This window comes from Vespula vulgaris, chromosome 2, assembly GCF_905475345.1.
Source record: "Vespula vulgaris chromosome 2, iyVesVulg1.1, whole genome shotgun sequence".
Classification (NCBI taxonomy): domain Eukaryota; kingdom Metazoa; phylum Arthropoda; class Insecta; order Hymenoptera; family Vespidae; genus Vespula; species Vespula vulgaris.
In genome coordinates, this window is record NC_066587.1 from 13532094 (window position 1) to 13552887 (window position 20794).

Consider the following 20794-nt stretch of genomic DNA (forward strand, 5'->3'; position numbering starts at 1 on the left):
CTTCTTCTTCTTCTTCTTCTTCATCTTCTTCTTCTTCTCCTTCCGTATAACTCCACGTTCGTCGACCCGATGCGATGGGCGACCTCCTTCACACACGAAGTCTTCGTATTCGTCTCTAATAAATGGATGAGTTCGAAGATAAATCCTATTGAATTTGAACTCTTTCGTCTCTCTCTCTCTCTCTCTCTCTCTCTCTCTCTCTCTCTTTCTATTCTATCTATCTATCTATCTATCTATTTATTTTAATTCAACGAGGATTGTGATCAACGCAAGATCGAAAGAAAACGGGACACCGTTGAATTATTTGCCACGTTTTAAAGTGAAATCAGCGTAATTGAAGTCCTCGTTGAATTTAAAGACCGGTTTTCTGAATATCACGACGATTTCGATATTAGCTGGAAATTTCTAATAGCATGGTTTCAAAAAATCATTCCCATGAAACGTCTTAATACGTTCCGTCTTCCCTTTACGAATTCCCTTTTTTTCTTTCTTTCGGTCGACAAAACGCGAGCAGAGATGCACCCGTTCATATGTATTATTCTTGCGTAATACCATCGTGCCAACGACTTCCACGTTGATTATACGCAACTAGAGCAACGGAAGATCTCGGGTCAAAAGATCTGCGTTAAATCAACGAGCGTCTACCTCTTTTTTTTTCTTCTCTTGTTTAAAGACTGCCTCATTTCATTTCTCACTGGGTTCTTTTCCCATCCTCTTTTTATTTTCTTTTTTTCTCTCTCAACTATGATGAACTAACTTATCCGCAACAACTTGATTAAAATTTCTTCCTTTTAAGCGACTCGACCGAGAGATTCGCTTAAAAGGAGATAGGTAGTTCTTGCTTTTTCTCGATCATGTAACTTTCGTCCATGTCGCGATCGAGCCTTATAAATATGGTAGTTCTTAGACGGTTCTGCGTGGGCAAGGAACTCTCGACCCTTTCGAGCCTAGGGTCAGAGTCAACGTACAGCAGCGAGATTCGTTGCCATAGACCTTACGCTTTGGAAGGCTTTCAAGGTGTGCACGTGCGCCCGACAGAGAAAGAGAGAGCTTGACGCGTCGGCGTGATACCGCGCAAACACGAACTCCATCGAAATCGGAAGACTCGATGCTTCTCGGCGTCCTCTTCCGCGTGCTTGCGCAATGAAAAGAGCATCGAATGCATCTCCTTCTTCTTCTTCTTCTTCTTCTTCTTCGTCTTCGTCTTCGTCTTCGTCTTCGTCTTCGTCTTCGTCTTCGTCTTCGTCTTCCTACTTCTTCTTTTCTTTCTCTTCGTGCCGCTAATGGCTTTGCAGAGAATAAATTACGTGTCGTCGTACCGCATCAAACGTATCTTCGACGCATGGCCTTATCCTCGCGTCTTTGGAATTTGTTTGACACGATTTCCCAATCGAGAGGATGATTCGAGCTACCACTTTACCACTAGCCCGTTTCTCTTCCGACAAATGAAATTATTCAAGAGGCAGCCTCGTGAGACGTCTGTAACGATCGATCGACGACGAAAAAAATCAAAAGGGACAAAAACGACGACGACGACGACGACGACGAAGATGACGACGTCGACGGGACGAAATAAGATAGAGAAAATGATCAAGTGGCGAAACTCCGTGATAAAGAGTGATTCTATATCTTCCAACCGGTAAATGGAACACGTGCTCGAAATACTTCATGCGCGACAATGAACGACCGAGGTGAAAGAGAGAATGAAAAAAGAAATAAAAAAGAAGTCTCTCTCTCTCTCTCTCTCTCTCTCTCTGTTTGTATCGTCGATGTGTATTTAGCTTTGAAGAAGCGCGGGCGAGGAAAAAGACTGAAATGTCGAAACGCGACCGGGCGATATTCTTTCGTATCACGTGTCAAAGGAGGACAAAAAAGGAAATAGAAAAAAGGAGGAGGAAAGACACGATGATGTGTACCAAACGAATGAAACTTTCAAAATTTCGCGCGCGAGTAAGTCGTTCTCTGCGGAAAATCGCATCGCGTCGTTCGCGAAGCACCGTGTACGTCACTCTTTCCCACGCTCCTTAGACGCATCAGACGCATACATTTCCGAATGTATTTCGTACGAATGGAAAACGATCCATCATTTAAGTAACGTTTCTTCGTTGAGGCGTTATATCGACCCTTCCTTTTCTCGCTTTCCTTCACCTTTCATCGCGTACATCATCGTAAATGATTTTCGCGCTGCAATTGAAAAGGAAAAAGACGAAGGGGGAATAAATATAGATGCGATGGACCGAGCATGCGAGGCGCTTACGGTCGGTACGGTTTATGAAAGAGAGCAATTAAATCGCTAGATGCAATCGACGTCGTAAAGTACGACGCACCGTTCGCATAGTCTTAAAACCTTTTACCCCTCTTAAAGGCGCGCGTGGCCCTTCATCCTACTATGAAAGCATATTACGCCTTGCGTAATTACGCTCGTACTGCCGTTGAGATGTAATCGCATAAACGGCGAGTGAGCGAGCTAGCGCCCTTTTCCGTCTTTATCCATCAGGAGCGTACGCCTGCTGACTCGTTCCAAGACTAATAAGAGAATCCTGATAGACGTTATTGCGTCTGGTTATGCCCTGTTAAATGTTGCTTCAAATAAAATCGACTTTCCTCGTGTGATCTATCGAAGTATATCTCCGATAGACGATTTTCTCGGACTTTACTTTGGTAGATGAGGTAAATTTTCACTTTTCATTTTACAAAGTAAAAGAAGGAATGGATTTTGTTCGTTTTTCGATTCGTCCCGCGAGAATCCCCTCGTTCTTCCCTATCGCGTAAAACGTCGGAAAGGTGGACAGTATCGTTATGGTCTCTGCCAAAAGCAAGAAAAGGAAAGAGTGTAAAAGAAAAAGACACTGTCGAAAACTCGTAGAAGCGTGACGTAAGATCTTTCTTCTACCCTCGGCCGAAGAATCCAATAACTGGAAAAGGCGACGGAGCGTATGTATCTACGTGCAGGTTCGATTTTCGAGGAGATCGATCTCCTCGAAAAGCTCTTCTTCTTTTATATCGCGAGTAGTAAAGAAAAGATCGACGGAAAACGGGAGAGAGAGATCGGTTGACCCGATAGTCGAATAGAAAAACGTTTTTTCGCTCACCGACATAGGAAGTCCCTTTCGCCTAGGCAGAGTTCCAGACAATGTTGTCGCGAGGACGCGCTCATAGTTCTGCGCGCGTGACCCTGAAGACGATGGCCCTGTACTCTGTCGATGCACCAAGCGCGTTCGCACGGCTTCACAGCGAGACAACTCTTCTGAGCGTAGATCGTGAACACTGGGAATTGCGATTGCGATAGAGCACCTGAAACAGAATGACGGGGTCACGATTAGAAAGAGAAACAGACGGGGAGAGAATAAACGAATAAGACGATCTCAAAGGATGCAAGGGATCGCTCGAGTCTTCGACTTCCGGCACGAGTCGTCGCCCTGTCGCTCTTTTAGATGCTCTTTCTCGCGACGCTAGATTGTAGGAAGACGTTACTTGTTATACGTGGACTCGGGGTAGTTCGCATTACCGTAATCAATGCTCGCTTCCTGGGGACTTGGGCGCGCAAGACAGGTAGCACTTACTGTTATAATGCGCTGGTATTACGAGATAATGAAGGCGCCGCTTGGATACTAACTATTTCGTATCCGACCGACAGGATTTTATCGGAGAATCCAATAGAATTATGCGACTTTCTCTTCTTCGTTCTCTCAATACGGACTCGATTCGTAGAATCGTGCTCGTTCTTCTTTTGAGAATACCTCGGTAGAACGGGAATACTAGATACGTACGTATACGTATTTAGGTTTCTACGTGCGTACGGAGAAGAACACAAATTTTCCTCCTTGGCGAACTCTCGTGGAAGTCAATTAGAAAGCGTAAAACGCTTATTTCGATCGGCATGAAATGTAATTTACCGATTATCGTACTTGTGCCTCTTTCTCTTTTTTTTCTTTCTCTTTCTCTCTTTCTCTCTTTTCCCCGATCCCTCTTAATTCCTTCTTCGTATACCTTCGGTGACCTTGATCCTCAACGCAGCAAGTAATCATCGACTCGATCAATTTCACGATTTTACATGTAACGCGCGGCGTAACCATCTCAACCAGTTAAACGCAAACGAACGAAAGGTGGACCACCAGACCAGTCGGCGAGATTGGTTTACCTCAGCGAGTTTCGTGTTTTTCGCCGGTAACCGTTATCCACAATTACCGCAGACGCGTTTTCTGCGGAAGTCCATTTCTTCGTTCGCTCGTGCGTTTATTCGTTATTACGATGAGAAAGTTTTCGAAAGGGAGGTAGAAAGTTTTCTTTTCCGTTCTAAAACAAGATTTTCGAATATAGATTTTTCTGTCTACCAAAAATATTACGTTCTCCCTTTCTTTTTCACGACTCGATTTCGCTCGGTGAACTAATATCATGAATAAGTTGATTTTAGCATGCGAACCGAACAAAAAGAAGCAGACTCTTGAATACATGTCAATATTTTCAATCGGTCCCTTTGCACCAGACAGAAAATATTCTACGTTTTGAAAGACAGTGATACGATTCTCCAGATCGAATGTATTCCTACTACATTTTAAGATCGATCGTTTGTCTTTGGAATTTTTGCATTTTCTCCAGTTGTTTGTTTTACCGTGGTATGTCTAGGTCTCTTCTAGGTATTTTACTTTCGTGAACTGAACGTAGGAGGAGTATCTCCGAACGTCACGATGAACGTAGCTCTATTTACAGTTCACGAAGAAAATCGACGAATGTTTGCTTTCTACGTTTACCCTTTTATCGTTCAAATACGAAATACTTATATAATAACGAAAAATAGCAACGAGAGAGAAAGAGAGAGAGAGAAAGAGAGAGAGAAAAGAATAAATAATAAAAAAAATTAATGCACGGAAGTTCGTATAACTCGACTAATTTATATTGTAAACGTTACTCCACCAATGTTTCGATATTTTTCCGAACGAATGAAAAGAAAAGATAGAAAGAAAAAGAAAGAGAGAGAAAGAGAGAGAGAAAGAGAGAGAGACAAAGTTAAAGAGTCGTATCAGATCGAACGTGAAAGTTTCAAATGATAGGTAAGGCTATCTCGTTCTGTTCTTCTACGTGATGGCATGTTTCTAATTTGCGTGCATGCACGACAGTGGGTAGAATTTAACACACGAAACCTCGCCCAAGTTGAGAACGAAAATGAGAAGAACGGTCGAAAGCGTTGGTGAAACGTAACATGCAAGCGCGATGGACGTGTGAACACGCACGACGACGACGACGACGCGACGACGACGACGACGACGACGACGACGACTACGACGTTGATGTGAATTCGTTCGAACGTAGTCAACGAGCACGCGATTCGCTACATGAAAGAGGAGAATGATCCAATAACGTAATTACTTTTGACGCTTTTGTGGAAACTAATTGCATGCATTAAGCTGATCGAAAAGTCGACTAGTATGGTTCTAGTAACGATTTAATATCCAAGATGAGAATACTTAACAAATGTACGAAAAGAGAGATAGATAGAGAGATAGATAGAGATATAGATAAAATGAGACAGACAGAGAGAGAGAGAGGAAGATAGATAGATAGGTCGATGACTTATATGCAATATTTTATTGTACGGAGATGGACTGAGAGATTCGAATAAAAAGGAGAGAAAATATCGTGAAAGAGGAAGGAGGATGGACCGTTCGATGCGTTAAAATTATATTGTAGATCGCAGGGATGAGATGCGACTCGATCAGAAGCGATCATCGCTGCCGGTAGTCGCGAGAGCGTCAGCGTGGAAGAAATAGAAGAAGAAGATGGTAAGATAGATAGATAGAAAGAGACAAAGAGAGACAGAGAGAGAGAGAGAGAGACAGACAGAAAGAGAGAAAGAGAGAGAGGAGAGCAGGTAGTTAGGTATGACGAAGGCGATGACTACCGGGCATTTCTTGGCGAGTGCCGGTAAGCCATGCTTCTACCATGACTACGCGTCTTCGGCATTTACTCCTTCGGATTCGTTGAAAGGCTTCTTGCTAGCATGACTACACGACTTTTACGCACCTGCTTCTATCTCTCTCTTCTCTTTCTCTGTCTCTCTCTCTGTCTCTCTCTCTCTTTCTCTTTCCATCTTGTTTTCGATGGAAGAACAGAGAACGAAGAAGCGGGAGTGATCATCGATACGCGAGACAACGCTCCCTTCGACTACCGATGCTACGTGACGCAACTTTCTTTACTTCTGAGCGCGACTCAACAAGGATTATTCGGTCTGCCGAAGACGATTCGTATTTAAATTATGAAGCGTTGAGAGCTATGCCTGGTGTCGAACTAACGGTTGCTCGGCCTCACTATCTGTTTCTCTTTCCCTCTCTTTCTCTCTTTCTCTCTCTTTCTCTTTTTCTCTTTTTCTGTCTATCTCTCTTTCTTGAGTGCACGAACCTATTGACTACCGACGGTATTTAAAGTTTCGAGTGGCTCTCATAAAAATCCATAGAACGCGGAACTACTTGTTACACCGACAGGCCGTTCGACGAAACGAAATCCCTTTCATTTCGCTTTTGCATTCTTAATAAACTCTGAGTAGGTACTTCGATTACTTGAAGAAATAGAAACAGGAGAGAGATAGCGATAGAGATAGATAGATAGATAGAGAGAAAGAGAGAGAGAGAGAGAGAGAGAGAGAAAGAGAAAACAATATAAAATAACGCGTGGGACTTAAGAGAAAAATCCTTCGATGTGCTTTTATCGACGTATATGTGTATTCTTTTTCGAGTGTATCTCAAACCTTCTTAAATATCCTTTTATCGAGGCTGCTTTCGTAGTGTATATTTAATATACTTCCACTCCTTATGTCTTTGCTCCCTTTCTATTTTCCTTTTTCTTTGCACTCTTCTTGGCTTCCTTAGGTAGAAGGTGCCATTGGAAGAGGAAGCTCGCGTCAAGGATGCAAGGAACAATAACACTTGGCTTCTCTATATGTTGGCACATAACACGAGGAGGCAAGATCCTCGGTAGAATCCAATAACCGCAAGCCAAGCCCTGCACCAGCAGCACCCTCCAGGGACCCTATAGTTCTATAGTAGTAACAGATAGCAAGCTCGGTGTGGCACAGACGGCCACGGAGGCGTCGTCGTCGTTGTCGTCATATACCTCCTCCTTCTCTTCATTTTCTTCCTCCTCCTGCTTCTCTTCGGCGGAAGCGCGCACGGATTCTCTCTATCTATCTCTCTCTCTTTTTCTCTCTCTTACTAGTCGGGTTATCTCCAACTATTAGCGCTCGACTCTATGCAAATTCGAACGGCCAAGCTGCAGCAGTGCCGTTCGAGCGAACCCCATAAATTTCGGTGAACACGAGTGATCTCGGCACTCTGTTCCTCTCTCTCTTTCTCTCTCTCTCTCTCTCTTTCTCTCTTTCTCACTATCTTTTCCTGTTCCTCTTCCAACGTGGTATTCGTGCCCCCTCGTTTGACGACACGAGGTAAACGTACACGGAAGACGCGAGTGCACGCCTCGGTTGCCCCACGATATCACACAAGTATACATAACGAACGTGCGAACGAGCCGGACCGAGTTTTAACGCTTCGCTTCTAGCCGATCGTGTAAATCGCTACCTTATATGTAGGTACGTATACCGTCTTGCGAAGAGTTCACGCCCGTAGAATCTTTCCAAGCATCTTAAATTAATTCATCGTTGGTAGATGTAAATTAATTCTAAAAGTCTGTACGCGATCGGCGCAGAAAACAAAAATTCAAAGTTTGTTCGTGAAACGAAAAATAATCTTACCGAAAGGAAACCATGTTAGATAAAATCACGATGTAGATTGTTGGCTCCGATCGAGTCCATTTGAACGATATTAACGGTCGAACAAGGTGGAACGTTACGTGTGTATAATATGTATGTGACAGTATTAATGCGAATCGTGGACTTGTGTGCAATGAGCACGAAGTATTTAGTATTCTCGAGGCATCGGGCCCACGGTACTTCCCACGGCTATTTGGAATCCAGCCCGTATATACTCTATGTCCTCTCTTCCTCTTCCCTCACTATGTCCCTTCTCCTTCGGTATTCAGGCACAGTGCTACGACCCGACACGCAATGCTCATCGTCTGCCAGACTGTGTATACGCAAAAAAAAAAAAAGTAAAGAAAAAGGAAAAGACACGGCTCACCTACATAAGGCCCCGGTTGATCGTGCAGAGGACAAATGTACGATTTGCTCGGGTATCGGACTTCTCCATAGCATGCTATACGATTCGAGTTAAGTGAATGACCATTGGGAAGAGAGAATTATACTCGTTGTATGCTTTTTCATATTAGGTATATCGCGCGATCGAAGAAGAATCATTCTTTTACGTTTTCGAAATAGCATATTGTTCTCGAGTTTCAATCTTCTCACGAAATTGTAATTTTATCCTCGAATTTTTGTCAAGCGTTCTCGTATTTCTTTGGACACGTCGAAGTTTCTCTTTATAAATGTTTTAAGGTTGAAAGCTCGATACGAGAAATTCAAGAGAGAAAAATATATCACGGTCTTTTCTCGGTGATGAAGAGGAAAAGAGAATCGCGTTCGACGTCCCAAAGAATGCTCGTAAGTATTAGTTAGCTTGCTTGGATTGTTTACTCGTACTCCATGTTACGAGAAAGAGGTTTTTCGAATTGGCTCGCGTAGCTCTGGTGGCTTCGCACGCTCCCCGTCTCTTTTTCTCCTTGTCGGGACAGCCATGTGTGAAATTGACTCGTGAATTATGTGTAATTTGTCACACCGGTCTGCCAGCTTTGCCGAGGCACGACTTCGCGGTTATACCGATGGCTGCTCTCCGTGAAAACGTCGCCATGCATCGACCGTTTGCCAAAGTGTCTTCCCTTCGACTACGAATTTCTCTGGCAAAATTTGAACTTTAAATCTTTACCGAGATAACTTTACCTTGTCGCATCGTAACGCAATCGACATAAATAATTTACAATTCCTCGTCCAAAAATATATATTGTCTCATCGGTTATATCAACGATCTATAGTCATGCGAGCATGCGTATAAAACGTTTCCACCAACGTAGAACTTTCCGAGAATCGCGATAAACCCTTATAATCGTCCTTCTCAATCGATTCACGCACCGTGTCCATCCCGATGAATATTTCATAGATCGCTCTGACTGAAAGCTTCCGAGAAAACTTCGATCGTACGCATGACGATCCTTTCTGCATCCTCATTATTCTTCGCGATGAACAAAAAAATAACAAGAGCTAGTTTATACTATCTATCTTAAATCAATTTCTTCGAGAGAGACGAAAGAGAGAGAGAGAGAGAGAGGGGGGGAAAGAGAGAAAGATATAGAAAGAGAAAAAGAGAAACATTGAAATCGCATTTCGAGGAGTGACATGAACAACCTTAGCTTCTCTCATTAAATGGAACACCGTCTATTGGGACTAAAAGTAACTTACTCTTGTGTTTTATATGGAAATCGTTATTATGCATCGATCCCGAGCGTTATACACGTGCGGCATAATAGTCTCGGCTACGAATCGCGAGATCGCATGTCGGTGGTATGCGGACGGGCTCCGTTATACGACAACGACGACAACGACGACTACGACGACTACGACGACGACGACGACTATGAGAACGAAGATGATGGCAACGTTGCTCGTAATGCAGCGGGTGACCACGACAAATACGACTCGGTGAATCGTTAAACACCTTCGTGTGTCTCATTCTTTCAGCTGTCGACCGCATTCCCTTCGAGTCCGTTTATCTACTTCCGAATACACGTTCGGTTTATCTAGGTCAAAGACAAATCTTCTTTCTTTCTCTTCATTGAGAAGACCTAGAGCTATTGAGCTGGTTCCATTTATCTTTCATCTCGACTCGAAAACGTGACGTACGTATACAAGCGTATATCAAAATTCCGTAATCCTCGAAGTGTACACGACAAGTCGGACAAGGAACAAGTGCGAAGTCGATATTGAACTTTGATTGGTTGGTCGGATTTTATCCAAACGCGAAAGAAAAGTTCCAAGCTCGATCAGACTGGTTACCGTTGCTTCTTTCTCTTCGTCTTCCTTCTCCATATCCAGCGGGCAGCTACTTATATCCCTCTGTATCTTTATAAACTTCCTTCTTCCGATATCCTCGTGATTTCTTCCTCTCTTCTCTTCCTTGTCTCTCTTATATCTTTCGAACGATTGGTATATAACTTGGATACTTTACTAACATATCTGTTTCTTTGGATATACTTATAGGTATGTATAAACTGAGAAAGAGAGAGAGAGAGAGAGAGAGAGAGAGAGTGCCACTGTTGGTTGCGCGAATAAAAGCTGGATAAGAATGAAAAATGACTCGGGTCGAGAGGCTTAGGCATTTCGCATAGATACGTCTAAGCGGGCGAACCTTAAGACGGCGATATACGATGGACGGTGCCTTTTGTCTCTTTTGTCGGTCTGCCATGTAAGAGAAGAAAAATTGAACTGGATGCAGTACGAAAGAGAATACGCGTATTGGCGAGAAGGAAAAGGAGAGGAAAGAGGAGGTGGATACGAAATCACGAAGTACGATCGAACGATGGAAGAACCGGGCTCGTAAGAAGTGGAAAATGGCTCTCCGCGTACATAGTCGCGAGAGCACTCTCGCAAGCGCATATCAATTTCCGCTCGCCTAGCATCATCACCACGGTAGATGCGCTTTTTCGATTCGACACCGTTACTCTCTACGAGAAAACGATATCCGGAAAGATCGGTCTTTTCTTTCTAATATAAAATACATATGTATTCTTAGAAGACACGTTCGTTTCTTTCTTTCTTTCTTTTTTTTTTTTTTACTGACAAAACTGGTACGATAATTTTTCGAGAATAACATCCGACATTTTTCTTACTAATATTTATAATAATTATTAGTACGATTAATAGTAATAATGATGATAATGATGATGATTTAAATAATAATAATAATAATAATAATAATAATAATAATAAAAATAATAATAATAATAATAATGATAATAATAATGATAATATATCGAGATTAGTCTCGTAAACGGATACCACAGGCGAGAATCGTATCTCGGCCTTTATCGTTCGTAGACTCGGTTATATCGTCCAGAAACTAATTACCAGAGTGGTCGTCGACGGCACCTCGTGTGCCAAATGGTTCTTCGCGGTCTCGATGTGGACGGTAACTACGACAAAGCAACGCGCATTACGAACGAAAGCTAGGAAAGGAGGAAGAGAGGTCGTCTCTGCATTCCACCTTCTTCTTCCTCCTCCTTCTCTCTTTCTTTCTCTTTCTCTCTCTTTCTCTTACTCTTTCTATCTTCCTCTTCGGAACGACAAACGCTCGTCTCTCATCGACTAACGGAACGGAAGAGAGTTTTGCGATCGCGAAGCACCGCGTACTCGTCGTCGTCGTCGTCTTCGTCGTCGTCTTCGTCGTCGTTCGTTCGTTGTTATTGTCGTCGCACGTCGATCACGAATAACGCGGCACGTACGTCGGTTGACGATGCAACATGGCGAGCGGATTCTATTCGTTTCGCTGCCAGAAGAAAAATCCGATTTGCGGTAAAACCTTTTTTCGGATAAAGAAGCGGTGATCTTGGCAGTGCCGACGACTCGAGTGAGAAAGAGAGATGTAGAAAGGAAGAGAGAGAGAGAGAGAGAGAGAGAGAGAGAGAGACCATTCATGAATCGACGTCGTAGGAAGCTCCTGTCAGGACGCCATCAAAGCGTGACCGGATTTGTCTCGTCCTCGCTGGATACCGGCCACGATTTTCTCCGATCTTCAACCGTTCTTTCCTAGTTCTTTCTTTCTGTCTCTCTCTCTCTCTCTCTCTCTCTCTCTCTCTCTCTCTCTCTCTCTATCTAATCTCTGCTTCTAGCTCTTCTTCGTCTTCCGTTTCCGCTTCACAGTAACTTCTTTTCTACGGAAACACGACTGTCTTCCGTGTCTCCGAGCCAACGTAATTAAACTTAAAATCGTCCGCTTTTCATCGTCCCTTATCCGAAGAGTGCGAGGTTGGAGATGGGTAAGTGGATAGGAGGAGAAAAGTAAAAGGAGAAAAAGAGGTAGATACTTTGTAGACGTCAAGCTGTCACGCACAGCCGTGGCCGTAGGTCGGATGCTACGAGTCACGCTCTATCCTCGAGAAAAGTTAACCCTAAGTACAATCCCTTTGCATCATCCTCTTCCCTTCCTTCTATCCTTCCTTGTTCCTTCCTATCTACCTACTACCTACTTACCTACCTAGCAGCCTACCAACCAATCTTCTCACTCTTTATATCGCGCTTTTTCTCTTCCTCTTTCTATGCTATATATCGTGCCTTTATGCCACGTTAACTGGCAAACACGATCTTACACGCGATCGGCGTTACTTGAATATCGAAACCGAGGCTAAGCTAATTGTTTCGCCGAGCAAAATGGAACGCTGCTCGCCGTTGGAAGTTCTCGTCTTAAGTGATTTAATTACCGCGACGAGATATATTACACGATTTTAATTATACGATTCATCGGGTGAACGATACGGCGAGATAATTCACCTTTGAGGATCGTTAAAAGTCCGTTTTAAGAGAGAGCACGACGTCGTCGGGGATCGTCGTTAGGGTGAAGAGTGCGAAGAAATAAAGGATGAAGCAGGTATGAGAGAATGATAGATAGATCAGGAAAGAGAACGTTGAAAACATTGGGCTTTTTTCATTGGGCGATCGAACGAAACGAACAACGGAGCTCGGAGTGCCGTATCGCGACGTTGAAATTGGGGTGAAGAATGGTCCACTGATGGGATTTGTTCCGCCTATGGTGGTATCTACGACTGCGAGCAACGTAAGAACGCCTCAACATGAAACGAATGCCACGGCTCGTCGATTATTTCGGACGTTCTTGCGGCATTCTTGTTTTGTCGTTCGGTGGAACGAAAAGATTTTTACGCTCGTCGGCCGGGTGTAAAGCGATACGTGTATCAACGGAGACGGAGGACTCGATAAAAGAATATCGTGGAAGGGAAAAAAAAGAAAATATTACGGCGATAGGATTAATGGCACCTTGCAAGAAAGTGAGAATCGTCGTACGTGCTTCCGCGATAAGAGTTTCCTACTGTAGTTTTCAAAAAGCAATCGAGCAATCAATCGTCTTTCCATTCTTCTTCGATCGTTCGTCTTTCTTCAAAGTCCAATGTGACGGTCTTTGATCCTCGCCTTGAATCTTGAACCTTATAAGGTAATGATTCATTTTCCAAGCTAATTTGCGCAATAACCCATTATAATGGTCTGAAAAGGCTCTAACGGGTAGCTTCAAAGATTCCTACGAAACAATACCGTTCTCTTACGAAGACGTAGCAACTCATTCGTTGTTTAATTAATGCTCACAGTCCGCGCTTCTACGGCCGACGTAGTTTATATTAATTACACCCCGGAAGATTCAATTAGTACGCCTCTTATTACACTTATACCGGTATTCATTATTCATGAGGAACCAGTACGATGCTTGCCGGCAGCTGACAATGTAGATTGTACTTTTAATTCGTTTTCAAAATAAAGAAGCAGAAAGTTCGATAAAAACTGTGAATGTATCGGTCGGCGGCCCCGTCGATCCCTCCACCCATAGATTCGTTTAACGATCTCTTTACGCTGGCTAGCGTCGATTTTACAAATGTTTTTGTTCCCTACGCGTTAGCCCAAATTGTTTTTTTCGATTTACCCAGAACGCAAATGTTGTTCCACCGAAACGATACGCGTACATTCACGCTCTTCCAAATTCTTTTATTTTAACACACTGCGATGGGCATTATTCGCGTTGTCGATAACAGGAACGTTAACGCTAACGAATTGTCGAGTGCATGAAACCACTACATTTATTGCTCCCATCGAGGCGCATTAACGTTTTACTCTTTCGTTTTAACGAATGCCGTAGTATAATCTTGGAATTGTGAAATCTGCGTACTCGTTCGTTCTAATGGATATCACCGAGATTTAATCTTTTTCTGTAAACTTTATATAAGTCTTAGCCAAAGTAGATAGTGAAGATTAAAAATCAAAGATATGCTATCTTAAGCAAAGGGTCGTAATGGAATGAACGAAGAATTACGGAACGAGTCGATGGATATTGCAAATGAGAAGTGCATTAACGATTACCGAGATTCAGACCTTTCTCCGTTCGATATTCATTGGATAAAAAGAATTAACTCGGAATCAGTGTCGCGTTAAAAAGATTTGCATCGATCCTTTCGGCCTTTTAATCTAATTCCGATCACATTTTATTCAAGATCCATACGAGTTTGTTGCAAGAAATTGGCCCTTCGATTTTTATTATTTTTCTTTCTTCTTCCTTTTCTTTTTTTTTTTTTTCTTTTACGAGAGATCGTAAATGTTCTCCTTTGAATGTAATAGAATCGATAAAAACGTTTACTAGAAAAAATTAAGTAGGTATAAACGAGTATTTCTTATTTTCCATTGCAAGGGATTCAAACGTTTCAACGATGAAAGGAAACTACTTGCTGTAATACGTGAACTATAATAAACTATAATAAAGATAGAAAGACAGAGAGAGCGAGAGAGAGAGAGAAGAAAATGAACGTTGACTCGTTATCGCCCGATATCGAGCAGATAATGTTTCCATTTATATAATGTAAAATTTTGCTCTTCGAATCAACGATAATTATTCTATACTGTTAAAACAGAGTGGTCCGCTTTTAATAATATTTTCATTCGTTATTTCAATTATAGTGAAATTATTTTATTTATTTTTTATACTTTTTATCGAATAAAATGATCAACCTCGTGTGAGAATTGGCTTTGAGCCCTTTTCATCAAAAATTATTAAAATTTGACGTGGATACGTTCTTAAAAGTATCATTAAGCGTATAATTAATTAATAATGAGTTTTACGAAAGTGTTGGGAAGATAGTTAACAGAGATAGAATATTTTAACGACGAGTATTTGACCGTGAAATTATAAATTGAATTCGATAGAACGATAAAGAGACGAGATATTATTCGTAAGACCTCGCGGTTATTTACATAAGCTAACGCTCGCTGTAAGAGTGTAAGACGGTCGTTATTATTCTTCTCGCGTATCTTGGAACGCGCGACGATGTCTGACACGCGTCGGTCTCTTTCCACTTAGAGCCATGAACCGCTGTCTCCGCGGTGCGTTTGCATTGCTAAGCGTCTTGATTCTCATTCAATGGAAAAAGAAAAAAAAAAAGAAGAAGGAAAGAAAGAGTCACGAAAGCCGTTTAAAAACGTTCTCACCGCCTACGCCACCGTCCACTTTGCTCCTTTGCTTCTCATGATCTTTAAATTGATTACGATCTCTACAGGTAGATCGTTATTTTATAAAATCTACTTAACCGCACGAAATGTTCATATAATTAATATCTCGATCTTTCCTGTCAGTAAACGTCGACTTGATTAAAAAAAAAAAAAAAAAAATGATCGAACTAGCTCAGGTCAACGATCAATCGTTAACGAATATGTCGTTACGAAATACACACTTCCTTACAATCCCTTCTATTTACATTATCGCTATTGATGATCGTAGTATTCTAGTATTTCTTTTAACGACTTCTACCGTGGAATCATTAAGCGTTACGAAGGAAAATGACCTTATACATCCCGAAATACGACTTCTCCGTTCTCCAATTCCATGCAGGAATACTTAAGTAGCTCGTAGAATATTCGTAGCTATGCATATATACATACAACGTCGATGTCGTCGTCGTAACGTAAAGAGCGAAAGAAGACTAGTTCGTAGCGGAAGAAGTCGAATCGACGAGTCTCTTCGAATCGTCGATGTTTCTCTAGCTTCTCAGTTCCCCTCATGTCCCTTCTTTATTCCCTCACTCCTCCTACGTCCCTTTAACCCGTTACGGTGCTCCCCTCGTCGACGAACCGTTTCCCGGTCGATAACGATTCAATCTTACCTGGATTGCTGTCGGCGTTAGAGCTGAATAGAACGCAAAGACCGGTCTCGTAGTTGACCGCCTGGCAAGAATCGTTCGCTTGACAGGTTTCGAGACAGTCGGTGAGCATCAACGTGCCCGGTATGGACTCGAGCATGTTCGTGGGCGCGGTGTATACATAGCCGGTGATCAACTCGAAGCCGACCATCTCTGGATCGCATTCGTCCGCACCGGCTGACGGTCCGGTATAATCCGGCCCTGAGACGCTAGTGGGTACCGATGCCGAGGGCGGTGGATCGGCCGCGTGAGCGGTTTCTACTGCCTCGGCCACGTGTACCACGTGCCCGGACCGAATGCTCGCTTGTAGAAGGAGCAGCAAACCGAGCACTTGTCGATGAAAGCACTGTCTTCGATTCGTCATTTTGATTGAGATATGATCTATCTTCTTCTTCTTCGAGCTCTACTTTTATAGTCGATTATGTAATCTGTAAAAGAAAAATATAACGAAATGGATGAGACTCGATAGATCTGGGATTTTCTTTCTTTTTTGAAAGGTATGAGAGATATACACGTGTAAAGATTTTCTATGTATGTATGTATGTATGTATGGGTGGATGGATGTATGTACGTATATATAAATAAAGAGAGAAACGTGTCTTTCCGTAAAATCAAAGCAGGTCGAAGTCGCTCGCGCGGATCGAGTAGAACGAGAAGAGGACGCAGAAAAACATGTCGAGGGAGAACTTGATCCGCGAGTTTATGCTCCGTAATCGACGTCCATCCGCCATCGGCGCGTACCGAGTGCGTGCTAGGACGATCGCGTGAACGTCGTCGACCTCGTTCCACCGGAACGCCTTTGATGAAATATACCGACTTAATTTCGCGAGCTCTTCTTTATAAACGATCGTCATCACGCGTCAACGCAGCAAACGTTTGACTTATTTTCCCACATTTTTTCGAGAAATGTAAGCAAAAAGAAAAGAAGAAAATAAACGGATGAAAAGGAAGGGAAAATGGTACCTACGTGATCGTTCCTTCCTAGAGAAGGAGCACACCCGCACACTCGAAATTTTCTAGGTTTCTATACGTATACGTGTATACGTATATTCTTCTTTGTAGCTCGGTACGATCGCGATCGGCGTGTCTCACAGGCGGAAACTAAATTCCACGATGAAGTGTTTTCTCACGAGAAGAAGAAGAAGAAGAAGAAGAAGAAGAAGAAGGAGGAGGAGGAGGAGGAGGAAGAGGAGAAGAAGAAGAAGAAGAAGAAGAAGAAGAAGAAGAAGAAGAAGAAGAAGAAGTTGAAGAAGAGGAAGAGGAGGAGGTCGTATAACACGTTGGAAGGAGAATGTGCGCGCTGGCGCTCGCGCGATTACACACAATGGAGAAACGGTAAAACGCGCACACTGCGAATGCTGGAGCGCGATGCTAACAACAGAAGTAGTAATAGTAGTAGTAGTAGTAGTAGTAGTAGTAGTAGTAATAGTAGTAGGTAGCAGCAACAGCAGGACCAGCAGCAGCAACAGCAACGACAGTAGCAATAACAACAGCAACAACGGCGACGAAGACGATGTTAAAAAAAGAAGAAGAAAAATATGTAGAAAGGAGACACCGCGTGTATTCTGAAATGGGACACTACCAACGTAGTTGGCAGTAGCCAGCCAGGAACCCGAAGAGTATTTATTTATCGCGTACGCGTGTCCAACCACTTCGAAATCGGGTGACTTGCGAGCCGACGCGCGGGTCGACGATTTGCAATGGTAATATACGTTCTCCGCGAGACGTCGCGGCTTCCTTGTCAGGGTACAAGAAGCGAGATACGGGTGAACTACGAGCGAGCTACGAGCAAGAGGGTATAACGATGTCGACCGGCTGGCGGCTCTTAGGCACACTGCGTGTCGGATACACCTGGCCGTGTTCGCTCGGACTCCTCTTCCTCCTCGAGCGGACCGAAGACGTCTGCCGGGTCTTGCGCGCGCGCGCGTTCACGCGGTCACGGGGGAAGGGGGATTGGGGCCTCCGGAGGGATCCGGTGGGGCCCACTGGGGCCCGGAGGGGGTCCGGACGAGCTCTCGGGAGGGTATCGAAGGGGCCCGAGTACTCCAGCCGCCACTACCTAAGGAGGACAGAACGGTACGCACAATTCGATCGCGACACCATTCGAAACATCGTGTTCCTCTTTCCTTCTTTTTCTTTCCTTTCTCTCGTCTTTCCCTCTCTCTCTCTCTCTCTCTCTCTCTCTCTCTCGGTTCTTTTTCTTTGCCTCCCCCCTTCATCCTCTTCTATCTCTCTCCTTCTCTACCTCATTCGTCGATCACGAAACTTGCGTGTCGTCGCTCATTGTCGAATTCCTCCTTCCTTCTTTGTATCTCTCACTTTGGCACGATCATCGGACTAAATTTTATCTAACGGGAACATTAATGAAAAGGCCGTCTCACCCAACCTCGAAACCTCTTTTTCTCTTTTTTTCTTTTTTCGACTTTGCTCGCGCTTTTTCTCTGCCCTTCTTCTTCTTCTTCTTCTTCTTCTTCTTCTGTTTGTCTGTTATTCTTCCTCATCTTCGGTATCTTTCATTCTTCCGCTTTTGCTTCCATGCTTCCTTCTATCACTTACGTGGATCGAAGGAGTATTCGAGAAACGGTATTTTCGTCGACCGTTGTCGCATTGTAAAGCTGCGATCACCACAAAGATATTCGTGTCGATTTTATGCGTGGGCGTTTCGAGTTCTCTGAACTCTAATGCTTCTCATAGATTTGACCTCGGCAAAGATATCTAACTGTGCGACTTTGACCGTTCATCGATTTCCTGATGTTCCTGTCCGAATGGATTCGGATAGACGTGTGATAAGTATTGTACTACCGGTAGTATTAATAATAACGATAATTATCGCGTTAATGATCTTTTTTATGTACTACAGATTAAACGTACTTAGGTGTACAAAGTAGAAACATCATTAAAGAAGCTATGTACCTTCGAAGCGGCTTCGCAGTAAGAGTAATAATAATGATTATTATCGCTCGAGCTTTATTGTACGTAGAAGCAAAACGACATGGATATTCGCTCGGTCAAAAGGCCCCTTTACAATCGTAATTAATAATCACTGGCAATCGGCTTTGTACGGAATAACAAATGACTTCAACGTCAAGCAATTTTTCATATTCTGTCTGAGAGACCATCGCATATCGTAGTCATAGGTACTGCATAATTCGGCACATTCCTCTAAGCGCTTCGAGCTAAGCGCTGCTGTCTCTACTATCTCTCTCTTTCTCTCTCTCTCTTTCTCTTTCTCCTTCTCCTCTCCCTTCCCCCTCCCTCCCCCTCCATCTACCTCTTTCCTAACTCGACCACAATGCGGCGGAAGTTCGACCGTTCGTTTTGGAGAGCACCGTTGCACCGAATCGGCTGCGAAATTAATTTATTTCGCGGAACCCCGGAACGTTAGCTCGTTAAGGACTTTGGAATACGCTTAATCCTGCGAGCAGCGCGAAATAGTTCGACGTACTCTTTGCACCTCTAGGAAGAGAGAAAGAGAGAGAGAGAGAGAGAGAGAGAGAGAGGACGATTTGGATAAAAGCAATTCCTTCTCATCGTAGTTGCCAACGATAATGTTCGCACTTGGAACGGGAAGACAAAACATATTACAACTGTCCTACGAAAATGAGAGAGAAAAGGAAAAAAAGGAAGGCTGAAATACTATTATTATAATAATTATCTTCTCAATCTGTTTCTTCCACGAGGCAATGAGAATAACGTATATACGGCGTATCTAGGCGTTAATGATCTCTACCGGAGTGTCGATAATTACAACTTCAACTTTTCTTCAGCGTAACTGGTTCGAAGAGGTGAAGTTTTAAAAGGGAGGAAACGAAGGCGAAGCTTCGAGGAAAACGGAGGGAAATGGGAAAGAAGGCAAAGAGAGCAGAATGTCGAATGCACGTGTGAACATTGCGACCCAGCGTTAGAAGAGGCATCGGTGTCTTTGGATTTAGTCTTAGTCGATTCATGCGCGGCTGCCGCCGCCACCGCCGCCGCCACTGTTGCTTCGAGAGACTCTCGTACCGTGGAAAAAGAGAGAGAGAGAGACAGAGACAGAGACATAGACGAAGAGAGAAAAAGAGAGAGGTAGAAAGACGAAGCTCGTTGAACGGAGAAGGAAGAAGAAGAAAGAAGAAGAGGAGAGGGAGAAGGTAGAAGAAAAAGGTAGGGAAGCGAGAGTGGGAGATCGAGTGTGAAAAGGAAAGAGAGAGAGAGAGAAAGAGAAAGAGAGAGAGAGAGGAAGAATGAAGGATGGGTAGAGAGAGCGAGAGAGAGAGAGAGAGAGAGAAAGAAAGAGGTAGGGCGAACGGAACTCGTACCAGGTGCCTACGCCATCGCGTCACCACGGCTCTCGAAGTAACGGTTTCTGGATGTCCCATCGGGTTCAATCGCGATCTCGAGCCATGGAATTTCGCCGGAAAACGATCGTTTCAACGACAGGAGGAGGTCCGAGAGGACGACGAAGGCGGCGTCGAAGAGGTTCGATTTACGAGCGACCGCTATCCATTCGCCCTTGAACGTCCGTTCGACCCAATGTCCTGCTCTCGACCTGTTCCCCTAGGATTATTCGCACAAAGGAAAAAGAAAAAGAGATACGTATCCCTTCGGGCTTTTACTCGTACGGCTTCATAATAAAGATGGTAATAGAGGCAACGAATCCAATCGACGTTCTGATCTTTTTCTTTTTCTTTCTCTCTCTCTCTCTCTCTCTCTCTCTATTTTTCTTTCTTTCTCTCTTTCTCTCACTCTCTCTTTCCTTCAAGCTCTATCTCTTTCTCTCTCTCTATCTGTTCATTTTACGAGAACTGCTATCATTACTGAACTTCAATCGAGTTTTTACGTCCATTTGGAACCTTCTTCTTTTCCACCTCCTCTTGAATGCCTTCCTATCTCTCGTCCTTGTCATAGACAAAACGCA

At 43.5% G+C, this 20794-nt stretch overlaps 2 protein-coding genes across 2 annotated transcripts in view; one reads left to right on the plus strand and one right to left on the minus strand.

Annotated features, from left to right (window-relative positions):
• LOC127062034 (autophagy-related protein 16) overlaps positions 1 to 20794 on the plus strand; it is a 332953-nt gene that overhangs the window by 172046 nt on the left and 140113 nt on the right. The gene's annotated exons all lie outside the window — the stretch shown is intronic.
• LOC127062029 (uncharacterized) overlaps positions 1 to 20794 on the minus strand; it is a 155124-nt gene that overhangs the window by 38415 nt on the left and 95915 nt on the right. The window contains exons 3-4 of the mRNA XM_050989602.1: positions 15862 to 16325; positions 3093 to 3294 (exon numbers count right to left, since the gene is read on the minus strand). Of these exons, the coding sequence (XP_050845559.1) occupies positions 3093 to 3294; positions 15862 to 16261 (602 nt within the window). The 5' untranslated portion in view covers positions 16262 to 16325. The remainder of the gene's footprint in view (positions 1 to 3092; positions 3295 to 15861; positions 16326 to 20794) is intronic.